This window comes from Microtus pennsylvanicus, chromosome 15 (assembly GCF_037038515.1).
Source record: "Microtus pennsylvanicus isolate mMicPen1 chromosome 15, mMicPen1.hap1, whole genome shotgun sequence".
In the NCBI taxonomy this organism is placed as follows: Eukaryota; Metazoa; Chordata; class Mammalia; order Rodentia; family Cricetidae; genus Microtus; species Microtus pennsylvanicus.
The window spans coordinates 67,408,393-67,425,585 of record NC_134593.1 but is presented as its reverse complement, the minus strand read 5'-3'; the positions used below and the strand labels follow the sequence as shown (position 1 = coordinate 67,425,585).

Genomic DNA, 17,193 nt, shown 5'->3' with positions numbered 1-17,193 from the left:
GACAGCCAGGAAACAAGAGACAAAGCAGCAGGGGACGTGCCTCCAACGCCCTACTTTCTTCCAACTGAGCCCCACCCCACCCATCATCTATCAATTAAATTATAAATCGATCCATTGATTGACCCATTGCTTAGGTCAGAGGCCTCATGATCCAATCAGTTCTTCCAAACCTCACCGTTAAGTATCACATGGGGAACAAACTTTTAACACACAAGACTTTGGGGTGGGACATAGGGAGTCATAGTGAAAGAATGAAGTTGGGGCAGACCTGGGGTGCCCAAGTGCTGGTCACTTGATGTTCCTGACTGACTGGTGCCATCCTGAGGCACAGCTGGCAAAGTGAGACAAAAGCAGTTTTCACTCACTTGCTGTCATAAACGAGATCTATGCGATGCATATTTCTGCAGGATTATCCATGTGATGCATACCTCTGCAGGATTATCCATGTGATGCATACCTCTGCAGGATTTTCCACGCGATGCATACCTCTGCAGGATTTTCCATGTGATGCATACCTCTGCAGGATTATCCATGTGATGCATACCTCTGCAGGATTATCCATGTGATGCATACCTCTGCAGGATTATCCATGTGATGCATACCTCTGCAGGATTTTCCATGTGATGCATACCTCTGCAGGATTTTCCACGCGATGCATACCTCTGCAGGATTATCCATGTGATGCATACCTCTGCAGGATTATCCATGTGATGCATACCTCTGCAGGATTATCCATGTGATGCATACCTCTGCAGGATTATCCATGTGATGCATACCTCTGCAGGATTTTCCATGTGATGCATACCTCTGCAGGATTTTCCATGTGATGCATACCTCTGCAGGATTTTCCACGCGATGCATACCTCTGCAGGATTTTCCATGTGATGCATACCTCTGCAGGATTTTCCACGCGATGCATACCTCTGCAGGATTTTCCATGTGATGCATATCTCTGCAGGATTTTCCACGCGATGCATACCTCTGCAGGATTTTCCACGCGATGCATACCTCTGCAGGATTTTCCACGCGATGCATACCTCTGCAGGATTATCCACGCGATGCATACCTCTGCAGGATTTTCCATGTGATGCCTACCTCTGCAGGATTTTCTAGTTCTCAGCTAAACATGCAGTCATTTTCAGTGTGTTCAAAAGTCTTCCTAATGTAAGAAGGTACACTGCGTATACAGACTCAGAGTCTCTCATGTGCAGTTCCAAATTTTGAATGTCTTCAATTTTTTCCCTCCTGCAATCCATTTGTTAGCAAAACATCATCAAACCTGAAATATGGCCAATTACAGTCCTCATTTCTCCCACTTAGTGCCACGCTAATGCATTTTTCTACAGAAATCCTAATGCATTTGATTGCGGGTTGTAGGTCCAGACCCACCGGGAGCATTACATAATATACAGTGCATCCACTGTGGTAATTTTCTCAAATGAAAAAAAATCTGAATTCTACAAAGACATGGTCTCAAGGGTTTCAAATAAGGTTTGCAAACCCGTGATATCTGTGACCTCCTTTAGAATCTTATTTAGATAGGCATTTAAACTTTACATGCATTAGGATGACTATTATTTAAAACAACAAACAAAAAATAACAAGTATTGGTGAGGATATAGAGGAATTGGAGCCCTGAACACTGGGGCCGGGACAATAAAATGGTACAGCCTGTGTAGTGGACTGCATACCAGTTCCTTAAAAACAAACATATAACTGCTTCATCGTCCAGCAACTACACCTGAGATATAGACACCAGAGAATTAAAAGCAAAGGCTTATGAAGATATTTATACCTCTGTTTATAGTGCTTCATCACTCATAATGGAGGAAAGGGTACAATCATGCAAGCAAGGGATCACTGACTGACGAGTGGACCCAGAGGAGGTAGAGCAATGGACATCTGGGCGCCAGAAACTCTGACGCATGGTTCAACACGGATAAACCTTCATGACTGTAGGTTACGTGACATAAACCAGGTAGGAACACGATATGACGCCACTCCTGTGAGTGACCCAGAGTCTTCAATGACACAGAGACAAAGAGCAGAGCCGTGGTTGCGGGGCAGTTGGTTTAGGAAGGGAGGGAGTTGGTGTTCACTGAGCGGTGGTTGCGGGGCACTTGGTTTAGGAAGGGAGGGAGTTCGTGTTCACTGGGAACCCAAGTTATGGGAAGATGATATCTGGGACGGATGGTGTTGATGTGACACCACAATGAGGATGTCCTGACTGCCACTGGACTGCACGCTGTAAATCATCAGCATGGTACATTTGACATTTCCCCCATCTTTCTTTCTTTCTTTCTTCCTTCCTTCCTTCCTTCCTTCCTTCCTTCCTTCCTTCCTTCCTTCCTTTCTTTCTTTCTTTCTTTCTTTCTTTCTTTCTTTTTGGTTTTTCAAGACAGGGTTTCTCTGTGGCTTTGGAACCTGTCCTGGAACTAGCTCTTGTAGACCAGGCTGGTCTCGAACTCACAGAGATCCTCCTGCCTCTGCCTCCCGAGTGCTGGGATTAAAGGCATGTGCCACCACCGCCTGGCTTCCCCCATCTTTAAGAAGACTAAGTTTTAAGTATAACTTTTTAATGTTCTTGATACAGAGTGCCTCACCCCCTGTCTTAGCTAGGTTTCTATTGCTGTGAAGAGACATAACCACAACAATTCTTATAACAGAAAAGCACTTAATTGGGACTGGCTTACATTTTCAGAGGTTTAATTCATTATCATCGTGGTGGGTTATGGGGGCATGCAGGCAGACACAGTGCTGAGAGTGGAGGAGAAGCTAATCTTGACCCTATGGGCAACAGGAAGTAAAGATACCTCAAATCCTGCCCCGACAGTGACATACTTCCTCTAACGAGGCCACACCTCCCAATAACTGCCACTATGAGGCCATGAGGGGCCAATTACAGTTCAAATTACTACGCCCCCCCATTTCCACTTTTCATCGCTGGAAAGTGGTTTTGCTCAAAGCAGACTCCCACATTGTTCTAAGTGGGTTCACAGGTTCTCGAAGGCAGAACTACAGTTGTCTGTGGCAGTGGGTGATCCATGAGACATGATAATGAGATATGTTCAAATGTTGGCCAGCTATACCCAGGGACATCTGCGACCTCTGGGACCCAGCAGTGCTGTGAGCCAGTCCCTTAGCTCCTTTCCATCATGACTCACCATACAGCCTGCTATCTCTTATGCAAATTAAGAGGGAGCACAGCTCCCCAAATGTCTCCCTTGTTCTTAAGAGTAGCTTAATAGAACCTGGAGCTTATAGCCTGGATTCTTGCTTTAGCCAGAGAACCAAAGGCAGGGCATGGCTTGGAACTCTTGGAGATCGTATACCCACCCTGGGTGAGGGAGCCAGAGACACATTCTTTGCCTTGGCTCTTAGTACATAGCCAGCAGCTCCCAAGCCCATCGTTTCATGGTAGAACTGGAGTCAGCAGATCATGGAGCAGACACAAAGGAAGATTAAGAGCCAATGTCAAGGATGCTAGGCTGTGGACAAGCAACCATCGCCTTTGCTCCTATTTGTAGCCACCTCCCTTCAACATCTAGCGCTACTGCTTTCTCTCCCATGGGCCAACCAGGGAAAACCCAATGAGTAGCAGCAGAAGGGAAACAAAACACTCAACAGCGCCACCCTTGACAACTGCCAGGTTACACTCAACAGCGCCACCCTTGAAGACTCCCAGGTTACACTCAACAGCGCCACTCCTGACGACTGCCAGGTTACACTCAACAACGCTACCCTTGAAGACTCCCAGGTTACACTCAACAGCTCCACCCTTGAAGACTCCCAGGTTACACACTCAACAGCGCCACCCTTGAAGACTCCCAGGTTACACGCAACAGCGCCACCCTTGAAGACTCCCAGGTTACACTAAATAACACCACCCTTGAAGACTCCCAGGTTACACTCAACAGCGCCACCCTTGAAGACTCCTAGGTTACACTAAATAACACCACCCTTGAAGACTCCCAGGTTACACTCAACAGCTCCACCCTTGAAGACTCCCAGGTTACACACTCAACAGCGCCACCCTTGAAGACTCCCAGGTTACACTCAACAGCGCCACTCCTGACGACTGCCAGGTTTCTCTCTAGAATTCTCACCTTCCCAATATGTTGGTCTGGTTGGGTAGAGCTGGAATATTTCCCAGTTCTTTAAGGTATTGCTGGATTCTTTGGGACATGTTTTGCTACCAGATTGAAACAGTGCCATCCTGCCAGGCCTGGCAGTTCACTCTCTACAGAGATCTCCTGTCACCATGCACCATCCGGTTCTCATTCCATCTGCTCAGACTCTCCCGGTCACAGCCTGCTCTTTTTCTCTGGATAGTTGACACACAGTGGTTTGCAAGCATGACTGATTTATTTTCTAGATTGTTCCACTTCTCCTACTTCTTACAAGTTACTGTGCCTACCTGTTAGGAAGGATTTCCTTGGGAACATATGGCTTCTGGAAGGATCAGAAGTCTTGGAACACCACAGTGGCTTTCCATAAGAGTTGTCTCCAATGGCTCAAACTAAGCTATGTTCTTTAGCTAGGTCTTCAATCACCTCTTCCCAGAAGGTGTTTTAAGGAAGAGACATATTGAAAGGAAAGTAGTAACTTACAGGAATGTTTGCTAGTTCTCCATTCTGTAAGGGGAGGGAGGAGTCTGGCAGTGACTGACAAAGCCTCCGAAGTGCCCCACATAACTAACACCCTATCAGACAACCTCTGTGCTGCTGGGCCCTGGCTCCAGACTGTATCGTTTATCTGCAGTCTGTCCTGCTCCTTTTCCTTTGGAGAGCCCATAGATTTAGAAAGAGCATCCCGAGAAAGAGAAAACAATCCCACAGGAAGCCACAGGTCATGTTGTTTACTGTAGCCATGTCCTAAGAAAGTGAAACTCTGCTGTCCAAGAGCAGTAAGTTAAGAGTCTGTGCGGACAGCAGGGAGCTTTGTTTCTCTGCTGTTTGCTGCCGGGTGGAGTTCTACCCCATGCATCCTAACCATATAAAAGTTTTATTTCCTTCTCGGCCTGGGCTTTCCTGCCTTCCACCTCATCACTCTTCCCTAGTCCTGCAGAGACAGCTCATTCTGGTCACAGGCTGCCCAGAACGTCCTTCTCAGGCGTGACTGATGGCTGCGCATGTCCTCCTAGGGTCTCCAGGTTCACCCTGGCAACTTTAGAAGGGCTAGATTTGTAACCGGCTCCACCAGTCTTTAATTTTTTTTTCCTTTGGCCTTCTAGATTATTATCGATTTTTCCCCCTGTAACTTACTAGCTTCCTTTCACTTTCTATTTGTCTGAGTGGAGTCAGAATGGTCCTGTATCTTCTTCAATTTTCCCCCGAGAAGTCGCTGAGGTCGGTGAAAAGTGAGGAGAAGTTCCGCCTGTGGACTGGCTTCCTGCTGGCTATGGAAGGTGCATCCTAGATTGCCGCGTGCATGGGCAGTGGACACTGACACGATGCTAAATATAGAAACTCTGTACTAGCGCTTCAGAGAAGAGGCTTGTGCTTCTGAGCACTCCCTGCTGTGAGCCAAGTACTCAGTGTGACTGTAGACTAGTGCTCACTGGGATGGTCATTCGGAGGAGGTTGGGATTGATTAGCATTGCATGAGATCCTGACCCTGAAGCCCTATGATGGCAGTCATCCCTTCAAAAGAATGGCTGAGACCTCTCACTTCCCACCTTGTGAGGATATGGGAAGAAGGCAGCCACCATCGGGATGTTCAGCAAGAGACTCCTTTGCTTGAACCAACCATGTTGGCGCCTGAACCTTGGCTGTCCCAGAGTCTAGAATCGTATCAAGTGAGATTCTGTTGCTTTCACTTCTATATGTTCATTATTTTGTTATGACACCGTGGATGACGAAAACATTGAGTGACTCAAGTGTTGACTAGGGGTTCAGGGTTCAAAGTAGTCCTTCTTTCATCATCAAGGTCCCACCAGTGTCTGGTTACAACCCTGCAGCCTGAAGGCTGTGTTATGTTGGAAACTTAAAATTCCTTCTTGCTGGATCTCTGAAGCCTTAGTTAGCACTTCTCTGTCAAGCACTAGGTAGGCTGACTCCAATCCTATGTATTCTCAGTGGGTGACATTACAATGGGACTGTGTGACCTCCCTGTCCCCTTTGCTACTGTTGTTTTTAATACAAGGAGAGATTCATTAAATTGATCACAAAGAGCACCCATGAATGCGAAAAGGAAACAGAACTTCGTGACCTGTTTCTGAGGCTTGTGTGTAAATTGAGAAGGGGAATTTGTGTCAGTGAGGGATGGAAGCAGGAATGTCAGCTGAGACACAGAACTGCTAGTTAAATTTAAAATCAAAACCCACGGTAAAATATGTTCTTAGTGTAAATAGATTCTATCTATTGTCAGTGTTTTTCTAAAGACCTATGTGTGTGTGTGTGTGCATGTGTGTGCAAATGAGCATCTCTCTCTCTCTCTCTCTCTCTCTCTCTCTCTCTCTCTCTCTGTGTGTGTGTGTGTGTGTGTGTGTGTGTGCATGTGGATTCCCCTAGAGGTGGATATACAGGTGGTTAGCTATCTGAGGTGGGTGCTGGGAAGCAAACTTGGAGCCTCTGCAAGAGCAACAAGCACTCTAAACCCCTGAGCCATCTTTCCAGACCAACTGCCCAATATTTTAAAGTACTTGTTGCTCTGGCAATCCTCCCTCAGGACAAGCTGATGAGTGGTTCCTACGTCAACAGATAGTACATGATTTGGGGGCTTGTTAGAAATGCCCAGTCTTACTCAGGTCCTGCTTTCAGCTCCAGTTCCGTGGCTGTGATAAAAATACCCTGCAAAAAGGAAACTTGGAGAAGTCGAGCTTCATTCAGCTTACAGGACCAGGTGGCAGTCATCAAGGGGAAGTCAAGGCAGAACTCAAGCAGCGAGTGACATTTTGCCCACAGTCAAGGGCAGAAGAAAATAAATGTGTGGATCCTTGCTTGCTTCCTGCTGTCCATCAACATTCTTCTCTCTTATATGATCATAGGACTCCTGCCTAGGGAATTATACTGCCCACAGTAGGCTGTGTCTTCCCATGTCAATTAGCAATCAAGACAATTCCCCACAGACAAGTCTACAAGCCAACCCAATTGAGTCTCTCTTCCCATATGACTCTAGGTTGGGTCAAATGAGCAATAAAAGCTAAACAGCGCTCTATCTCCTCAAACTTACAGTCGTGGTCAGCTCCTTATGATAATGCTGCTAACTGTATTATTTAAACAACAAACACAAGTTTCTCAGGGACTGTGGTGTCTGAGGCAGAGGTGTTGGCAGACCTGAGGTGCTGTCTCACTTCCTGGTCTGCAGATGGCCAAATTACTGTTCTGTCCTCGCCTGGGGCAGAGAAGAGAAGACAGTGAGATGCCCCCCTCCTGTTATAAAGGCACTAATCACATCCCAGAGGGCTCAGTTTCACAATCAAGCTATTTCTAAATACCAACACATTGGGAATGTTGGGAGGTGATCTTAACTTATGAGTTTTGAGGGGGAACAAATCTTCAGTTTACAAGACCACCAATTGGAATCTGATTTTACACAAGGCTTCCAAAAGTTAAGCCGACACCCCAGCAAAGCCTGAGCAGCGCTCTATCTGTAGACTTATCTTCCTGAACTTCTCTGTGTTCCGAGAGACCAGCAAAGGCAGATAGGTCCTTGTGGTCACACTGTCTTTCTGTCAGAATGAAGATCTAAATGCTATCAGGGCAGTGGGCACACACACACCTTGTCAAAGGCAGGGTCTCCTCTTATTCCACCTTCTGCTGCAGGAATGATCCATAACGCAGTGAGAACAGCGGAGAGAGGCAGTGGCTTAGGCCTTAGGGCAGCCACTGCACTCATATTTTTGACCATGGTCTGAACACAGCAAGCCATGGCACAGCCACAACAGAACCGCATCTCTGGGTGCCCATCAGGCAACCATCACACTCAAAAGATGGGTAAGCTAATAGGTCTTTGGAAAGCTAAGACGATCACTGCCGTAAAGGGATATTCCCACTTAGCAGCCATTTCAGAAACATTGCAATCAGGAACAGGCGTGGATCAAGGGAGCAGGACAAGAGATACTGGGTAGGAATCCCAGAAGAATTGGGAAAAAAGTGGAAGCTGGAAGACAGGTCTGATCAACCAGATCAGACAACAAGGTGCAGACAGAGAGAGACGAGCCTGGAGGAGTCTGACGGATAAAACACAGAGAGGAAGAAGTACCTGGCTTAGCGGGAACATCGGTGCTCTGGATTTGGCTTATCAACCCCAGGCCTGTGACAGCCTACCAATCCTAATGGACACCCATGCTCTGTATCTGTTAACGTGTGCTGAGAGATACTTTTCTCAGTAACACATTTTCGCGTGACTGAAAAAATAATTGCTGTTCTTAATCTTTGTTTAGCAACTGATCCTAAACAATTTAAAAAATACTCTGTCTTCTTCAAATCCCTACATTGAAAGTAGGGAAATAGCTTTTCTATTATATATGAATTTTTAATTATTATTATATGTTTAATCAGCATAAAAATTATACAAATTTATGGGGACTCATGTGACATTTAGATACATGTATGCTTGTGCAATGCTCAAACAAGGGTAAGTGTATCTAACTCCTTAAACAGTTATTATTTTGTGGTAAGAGTATTCAGTGTAATTTCTTACCTGTTAATATTTGGGGACTACACAGTGTGTTATGACTGTGTATAGCACCTCTCCCTCACCATGCCACCAGAGCTTACTTCTGTTTCCTCCTTGTAACACAGCCCCCACTGATCAACCTCTCTCACCAAATGTGTTATCCCAGTTTCTAAACCTTTCTGTAGAATTTGTTTGAGTGAAATTTCTTTCCATGTGATTCTAGATCAATTGACATATAGAAGAGAAGACAAGTTCAGCTAAATGTAAAGCAACAAGTCTGATTTGTAATACTAATGCCCTACTGTAAAATTTTAACGAGAAAATGAAGGTATTGCAATTTTTCAATGGAAGCACAACTGAGTCATAAATATTTGGCATCCCAGTCTTTTAAAATAGTACGTGGATTACATAAAATGATACACTGTATAGGGCTAGATATGGACATATCCTAGAAGTGACTGCATTGAGTCAAACTTGGTTGTTTTTCTTCACTGCTTGAGATCTTTCGGGAGATTCCTACTGGTTTCAGTGTGGGAGTCAAGGCTGGCTCGTGGGTGCTGGTGGAGCCCTATTTCAAGGGTCATGGTGTAAGATGTGGGTATTGGTGTTCCCAGGCCCACTGGTCTCTCTCAAGACACTGTTAGTTTTCATGCACCAGGCCTCATGTCTGTCTTATATCCCCTGCCAGTGGGACTGTGGTTCATGACTTCACATGGAGTTGTATAACTGAATGTAAGGGTATTGAAAACTCCAGCAACAGTTTCTCAATACACAAGAACAAAAGTCAAGTAACATTGAATATGTGCTCAAACTGGGATGCTTCTGACAGTGGTGGCTGGTGTTGAATCACACAACATCCCTGCCTCTGTGGTTCTGAGCATTTAACACAAACGTTCTGCACTGCATGTGATGTCGCCAGGCAACGCAATGAGGGTGGGGGGTCTGTACCAAACAACATGACTTATAGTCATATGGAGTGCTTTGCATCTCAGTGTCTTTACTGCACAGACAAAAGTTTCACTCTTAGAGAAATGCAGGGGTTTACTCAGAGGAAACAGACCCGCGGGGACTGGTAAGATGGCTCAAGTATTAAGGATCTTGATTCAATTCCCAGCACTTACATGGCAGCTCAAAACATTTCCAGGGCTTTTATCACCCTCCTCGGCCTCCACAGGCATGAGGCACACACTTGGGCACAGACATACATGAAGGCAAAACATACTACACAGAAATATAAATAGATAAATTTAAATTTTCAAAAAGAAACCCGACTTTTTAATACTTTCATATTGTCATTCCTCAAAATACAAACATCAGATTCATTTCTCTTTAGACTGGATTATGTTAGAACTTTGATTTTCAACAATTGTTATTTGAGTTTCTGTCTTAAGCTGCACACACACACACACACACACACACACACACACACACACACCACTATGGGAAATTTGACCTGGAACTGCAACAGAATTTTCCAAAATTGCTCAAACAATCTTAAACATATTTCTGTCATTATATATATATATATATATATATACATATATATATATATGTATATGAAATAGCATTAAATTTCATTTGCTCTCTTAACTTGAACAGGGAAGTATTTAGGGTTTGTTTGCTTGCTTAAGAGGCAAACAAATCCTAGGCGGGAGAGGGAGACTCCAGCACTTCCTTCTTGTTCACTGGGTACCACCGGACACCATCGTCCTCATCCTCACTTCCTTCTTGTTCACTGGGTACCACCGGACACCATCTTCCTCATCCTCACTTCCTTCTTGTTCACTGGGTACCACCGGACACCATCTTCCTCATCCTCACGCCTTAGCCTCATGAAGAAGAATGCGGATGAGTCCCCTGACCTGTTGTAGCTCTCACTTCGAACTATTTCTCAGTAGAGTTTAGTTCCTTCTGCCACAGCCTAAACTTTCTTTATGCTTCCTTTTGTAAGCATGGGAATGAGGTTCACAGAATATCTGTCATTTCATCCAGGGATGAAAGGTAAACACGGATCAGCAGCAGAGCTGTCTGCTAGGTCACCTGCAGCAGAGATGCCCGTCAGGTCACCTGCAGCAGAACTGTCTGCTAGGTCACCTGCAGCAGAGACGCCCGTCAGGTCACCTGCAGCAGAGATGCCCGTCAGGTCACCCGCAGCAGAGACGCCTGTCAGGTCACCTGCAGCAGAGACGCCCGTCAGGTCACCTGCAGCAGACCTGTCTGCTCAGTCACCTGCTCAGCCTTACAGTGTCTTTCTGTAGGCTCTTTGGAAGCCAACAAATCAGAGATATTGATTCACAGCTGAATTTTCAGTCCAAAAGTCTCCTCCCTCTCCCCCAAATCTGCCTTCTGTGAGTGGCACGGCATCGACCTCCGTCTCTAGTCTCAATCTTAGATTTGAACAACGATATTTTGGGCAGCTTGGATTGGTTGTGGATCTTTCTGTTGCTGTCCTGACTTCACCTGCTAGGCTTCTCCTTGTAAGATTAGCAACGCCATCCCCAACAGATGCTGAAACTTTCCACATAGCAATGCTCTCGGCTTACCTGCCGCAGATTCTTCTGAATTTAGTTCTCACACACCTCTTCTTTCTCACTCGTACCACAATGGCACCCTTCCTTTCAATCTGCCTAACAAGACCCCCAAACAGACCCCACTCCCAGCTTCTCCCTGGAACAAAGACTTCTTGAATCTGTTTCCCAGCTGCCTTAACCACCTGCAGCTGCACTGTGGGAGGCCTGGCAGATTCCCCTCCTCCTGTTCTGCCCGGCCTGCCAACTCCCAGCCAGTTTTCCCATCCAACTTCTCCACCCTAGACAAGCTTGGGCCAAGAGCAGTCTGAGCTAAACCAACAGATGCAGAAATTCCTTCTCAAATGGCACACAGCATTGGCCAGTAGACCAAGAAGATGAAAACGGAGTCACGAGGGTTCAACAGGACTTCTGGAGACACGGAACCTTCTGGCCTCCCTCCTCATTTGTCTCCCAGCCATTTTATTTTACCTTTCCATTGAACACTAAAAGGTTTTTTTTTTTTCCCCAAAGGTGAAGATAATATAGCTGAATTTTTATTTCCTGTTTAACTTGTGATTTAAAAAGAATAAAAGGAAAGAGAGCCCTGCAGATTTAACTATGGATAAAAATAGCCATGTTGTCTTAAAGTCATTAAGTGAACATAACGAGCTCTTTGTGATCTCAGGCTATCTGGAAGCTGGCACCTGTCACCACCCTCTGGCCTCATCCAGAAGCGAGGCAGCCAGAGCCAGGGTTCCACACTTAATGGCACCTTGAGAGTAAATGCTCCCACGTGCCCACCAACCTGCCACTCTCAACAGCTGTCACCGGGTGACTCCGCGTCCCTCCTTCCTCCACTGCTCTTTGCATAAAACACGGTTTGCCTGGTGGCAGGGGCACCGCGTCGGCGCGTGCGCACGACAAACAGGGTTTGCCTGGTGGCCGGAGTGCCTTATGGGGCTGCGCGTGCGCATGCCATCCGAGCGTCGCGGCGTCTCACCTGGCTTTGCTGTGCCCGTTCCAGCACTCCTCCTCGTTGGATGTGCCCGCTGTCACCCTCTCGTCCTTGCAGATGGTGTAGGGCAACGTCGACCAGACCTTTTTAGAGAGCTTCAGTTTTTCCTTGATGTCTGTCACCTGATGGAGAAAGCAAGGAAAGAGTGTGAGGCGACTCCCCAGGCTTTGCCTGCCTGTCTCCGTGAGGACGTGACACAGTGACGATGGCGGACACAAGGGACACGAGCTACCATTTTCAACAGAAGGAAGTCAGGCTAGAGGGCTCCTTGCCCAGAAAGACTCTGACCTCCACTTCACTCTCATTCCCCCCAGGCTCTCTGTTTTTCCTCTTCTCTGTCCTGTAGGTTGAAATTAAAAATGAAGGGAGTGTCTGGACTGGTTTTTGGCTACTCTATTGCAGAGTACTGCTAAGCATGCTCTAAGTACTTGCTTTAGAACACGTTTCCTGGGTTCCAAAACAAGCACAAAGAGATAGCACACATTTCCCAATAGATTGCGCTTCTGCAAGAAATAAATATTGCTGCCGGCTCGGCGGCTGATAACCTCTGCCCTAGACCGGACAGCAGGTTCATACAGAATGCTTTTGATGGTGAACAGTAAACTCAATCCACCCTAAAATTTCTGGTACCCAAGGATGAAAGTCAATTTAAATATGAGCATCAATGTAGTTCTGGAGCCTGCAAGAGTTTTTAGTATCAGTGTCTGAGGCGTTTCCAGCTCAGTACGGACTTCTTACCTGTGGGGGAGGGAGGGATACGGATTTGGTGCCATTTTGGCTCCATCGTGAACACCCAGGTTTATTCATTTCATGCGGTCAGTATCCTGCCTCCCCATTCTTTAGGAACAATGGGAAAATGCATGGATGGACAAAGCGCAACAGTTGCAGGTCACATTGGGTCCCCACAAGCCAGCATTTTTGAAGTCCTGACCCAAAGCATCATATGTCCTAATTTTGAGATGGGGTCGTTACAGCGGTGAGGAAGTCGGAGTGAGCCCATTTAGATAGACTCACAGTCAGGAAGGCTGGGTAGAAGACGGGAACACAGAGGGAGAACGAAGGCATGGCACGGAAGACGGCCATTTCTAAGGCCCCAAACCCTTCCTTTCTGACAGCTGAAGAAGGAACCAATGCGCAGAGACCTGACGTCAGACTTCTTGCTTCCCTGGCTCTCAGTGCTATGTGCAGTCAAGAGTGCACACACCACACATGGACCTCAACACATCCTACTCAGCAGTACCCTTTGCTCCTTCTCATCTCTGTGCTTTCTGAGGCAAGGCTGGGTTTGGAAACAATCTCATCCTTGGTGGTTGGAGATGATCAAATGACCATCCATTCTAGTTTCTAACTTAGGGAACTCAGGATGCTAAACTTAAAGAAAAAAAAAAAACTTATAAAACCAGACCGAGTTAGTGACATTTCTTCACATACTGTGTTTGATAAATATCCACTGAGATATGTTTTCATTATCCCATCCTGTTATGAGTTCATAGACAATATCACAAACACTGCACAGTTGGGGGTCATAATACCGTGTGTCCTGCAACTCATAAGGGCTGCAGTGAGGTACAGGACTGTCTCTGGCTGTGTAAGGAGCCCTCATGGGGATCGGGTGTGGCGCTTCCCCGATTGCTCATTGTACCACATTGTATAATCAGGCCCTGTTCTCCCTGGCGTTTTGGTAGCTGTACATTTTCATTGTACAGTTCACGGAGATGACAGCAGAGGAACGCGAGAAATGTAAATGCTGCTTTAACATTCTGCACGAGCGCCAGGCGGCTCACCTGCAGCCTGCAGAGGCGAGGCAGACAGCTGAACGAACGGACGCTATTAGCCACTGGGCAAGAGCGTGCCTGGGATTTCTAGGGTGTTCTGGAATGACGGGAGTGCATTTCCGGTTTCAGGGAGGGTTTTCAGTCCTCACATTGTTTGGAAATGCTTATTTCATTCTACTTGCTGTTTTGACTTCTGAATTACAGATTACAAGTACTTTGCAACAGCTCCAGACCTGAGCTTTCTGGTTTGTTTTCCTTGAACTTGAGGGTCTGCCACTGTAAGGAAAGCCTTATGCTACAAGTACACAGACCGAATGTGTTATGGGCAGCCACATCAGTCCCACTCAGTAGACAATGCAGACTCAAGGGAAACAGGGGCCTGGGGTCTTCTTAACAGCTTCCTTTTTCTTCCTTTGCTACCCAGATGAGCGGCTCTAGGACCACCCTTCACTACACGTAAGTACAAGCAGACCAACATCATTGGGAAAACACCATCACTACAGCACGGTTTGCAACGGAGAAGTAGCAAGTCTTTTTTTAAATTTTTGCCTATTTTTATTGACATTCGGAATCCAAACATATCCAGTTGGGTTTCACAGAGAAAACCCAGGCCATCTCTTTAGTACTTCTCTGTACTTTGACAATTTGAACTACTGCTTTCTAGAGCTGTATCTCTTAGTTTAAGGCCCATGACAAAGTCCATGGGAAACTGACTCCATGGGGACACAGTGAAACCTCTCCTAGACCCACCCTAGTGTAAGCCAGAAACTCACAGTGCAGAAAGCAAGGCCACGAGGCAGAATAACCACAGAAGCCAGAGATGCGTAAAATCAAAGGATAGATAGGAAGAATGCTCGGTCTTTTTAATTCGCTGGTTTCACTTAGGAAATAAGCTCACCTCGAATATGAAACTCGAATTTCATGAAATTTCTGACTTAACATCCCATTTGCAGTGGACACTAGGGGTAGAGGAAGAAACTGAGCAATAGCATAAATAAATGATCACACACAGCGTGAACCAGACATTATATAAGGCGATGGGGCTCAACTCCTCAAAAGAGCCCAAGCAAATAAATAAATCAATAAAGGCAGGAAGACTGTTCTAGATGAAAAGAAACCCAATGAAACATACCAACCAAATGCCATGTGGAAGACCTTGCTTAGTCTTAGATCTGGAGGCTGGCGCCCAGCTGGTAGAGAGACTTTTGAGATAATGGGGCAGTTTTCAATACAGGACAGATACTAATTGGTGCTAAGCCACTTCTATCTTCACAACTCTGTCTTGCTGAGCCGTGGTTGCCACACCCCTTGCACGGCAGAGGCACCGGGGTCCTGTGCAGCTAAGACATCTTTTCATATGTCTAGTCAGTAGTAAAGACAACATATGGTTTCAGATGAAGATTGTGTAGCTTAACTACAGGTGTCATTGCTGAGAGTCCCGGCTTCAAAGCCTGTGGCACTGGGCTGAGATCCTTGTGCATATATCTCTGTGGGGGCAGGGATGATTCACTGTGCTCAGGCTGAACACATTGAAGCTCTTGTATCTACTTTCAAAATATAAAAATGTAAGTGGAATTAGGCTTTCCTACTATTCCATGTAGAGATTGATATTGTGGCCAGGTCATGTGGAGGTGGACATTTTACTGCCGTGAGATGGAATGGACAGTCTTCCTCAAGAGGAAGGGTGGGTCCATGCATGTATAGATAAGATCCCGTGGTTTTCATCAACTTATTCAACAGAGTAGTGAGTTAAAAATACCTTTGGAAGAGAAACAATGGATTTCTTTCCAACCACGGAAGCGCAGGAAGACAAGGAATGGTTGGTTGAATGCTACTGTTCCCTTGCTAATAAATCTGTCTTAAGATCCTTGTGGATGCCCCAAACTATGCACAACCCTAAATCCTACCTTTTTTACCTCCACATGTAGACCTATGATAAAGCTTGTAAATTACATATGAAGAACTGACGGTAATGTCGGAGCCCACAGGAGTGGGTCTGCTCCACCTTGACTAAAGGTCAGAGAGTTCAGGCCTGTTCTTTCTCCTTCAAGGTTATCAACAAGAGACTTAACTTAAGGTGTGGCATAGAGTGAGATCATGGATAAAAGGAACTCCATTTTTCTTTCTTTTGGAATTTTTATTCTATGAGCATATGTGTCTTATCGGCATGTATTTCTGTGCACCTCACCAGATCCTCTGGGACCAGAGTTAGAGAATGTTGTGAGACACCACATGGTGCTGGCAATTGAACCTGATTCTTCTGGAAAAGCGACCAGTGCTCTTAACTGCGGATCCATCTCTCCAACCCTCTCCTAAGAGCTTCATTTTGAAATCTGACACCATCATTGTACGTATTTGTGACGTGTTATGTGATACTTTGATATAGGTTTGCATCATTTCATGATCAAAACAGGGTAAGCTTTATCTGTTCAAATACTCATCACTTATTTGTGATGACAGTAGACACACGTCTCTCCTCAAGCCTTCTCTCCATGCCTCTGCAACACTATGAGGTAAGAGTTATAAAAATGCTTTGTCAATTCTTTATCCACACAAGTGTTTGCCTGGGGGAGTTTGTAAAGTGTACAGTACATGAGTTCAGTAGGGATAAAAGATAACGTAGGCATAAGCAACTGTACATACACGAAGTGTCTATGATCCCAAACAGTTCGCTGACGGAAGCACAAGACCCAAAAATGAAGCAACAGGGTGTCTATAACACAAGGGCACACACGTCTTATTTGAAATCAGTGATTTGGCAAGCAAAGAAGTCAGTACCATTTAGGGCCTTCAGTCTACTGGATAAGAAGGAGGACAGGATTTTCTTCCTGTACATTGGTGGCGTAAGAAAGAAAACGCTTTTGCCGCCAGCATTCCTTTGTTAAGCACTTAGGCCTCTTTATAGGTCAGATTTTTCTGCTAGGCTGGGAATATAAAGATGGCTGCTACATTGTGGCTGCCCTTGAAGGATGTGTAGCTGCCCCATTCGGCGAGTGTGGACAGATCTGCAGTTAACACAGTCCTGAGGAACAGAAACCCTCTGTGAGTCTTGGTACCAGTTTATCTGGAAGCCTTTCTGGGGAATACTATATCCCCTCCTAAACAAGCGAGGCTCCACTGATATTTTCTCTCTGCAACTGTTGAATTCCACCGTGGGAGCAATTAGGAAACAGGAAAATTAGTAATTCTATCCAGAGGGCTTAAAACTAAAGACACAACAAGTCCTCTCAGGCTTCCATACCCATGATAATTTTACCCAGGCAGAAGAGCA

The 17,193-nt window shown here is 45.8% G+C and overlaps 1 protein-coding gene across 2 annotated transcripts in view; it reads right to left on the bottom strand.

The window, feature by feature from the left end:
- Positions 1 to 17,193, bottom strand: part of Gpc6 (glypican 6) — a 989,931-nt gene that overhangs the window by 14,942 nt on the left and 957,796 nt on the right. For both annotated transcript variants that reach the window (XM_075949426.1, XM_075949427.1), the window contains one exon: positions 12,133 to 12,269. In XM_075949426.1, the coding sequence (XP_075805541.1) occupies positions 12,133 to 12,269 (137 nt within the window). The remainder of the gene's footprint in view (positions 1 to 12,132; positions 12,270 to 17,193) is intronic.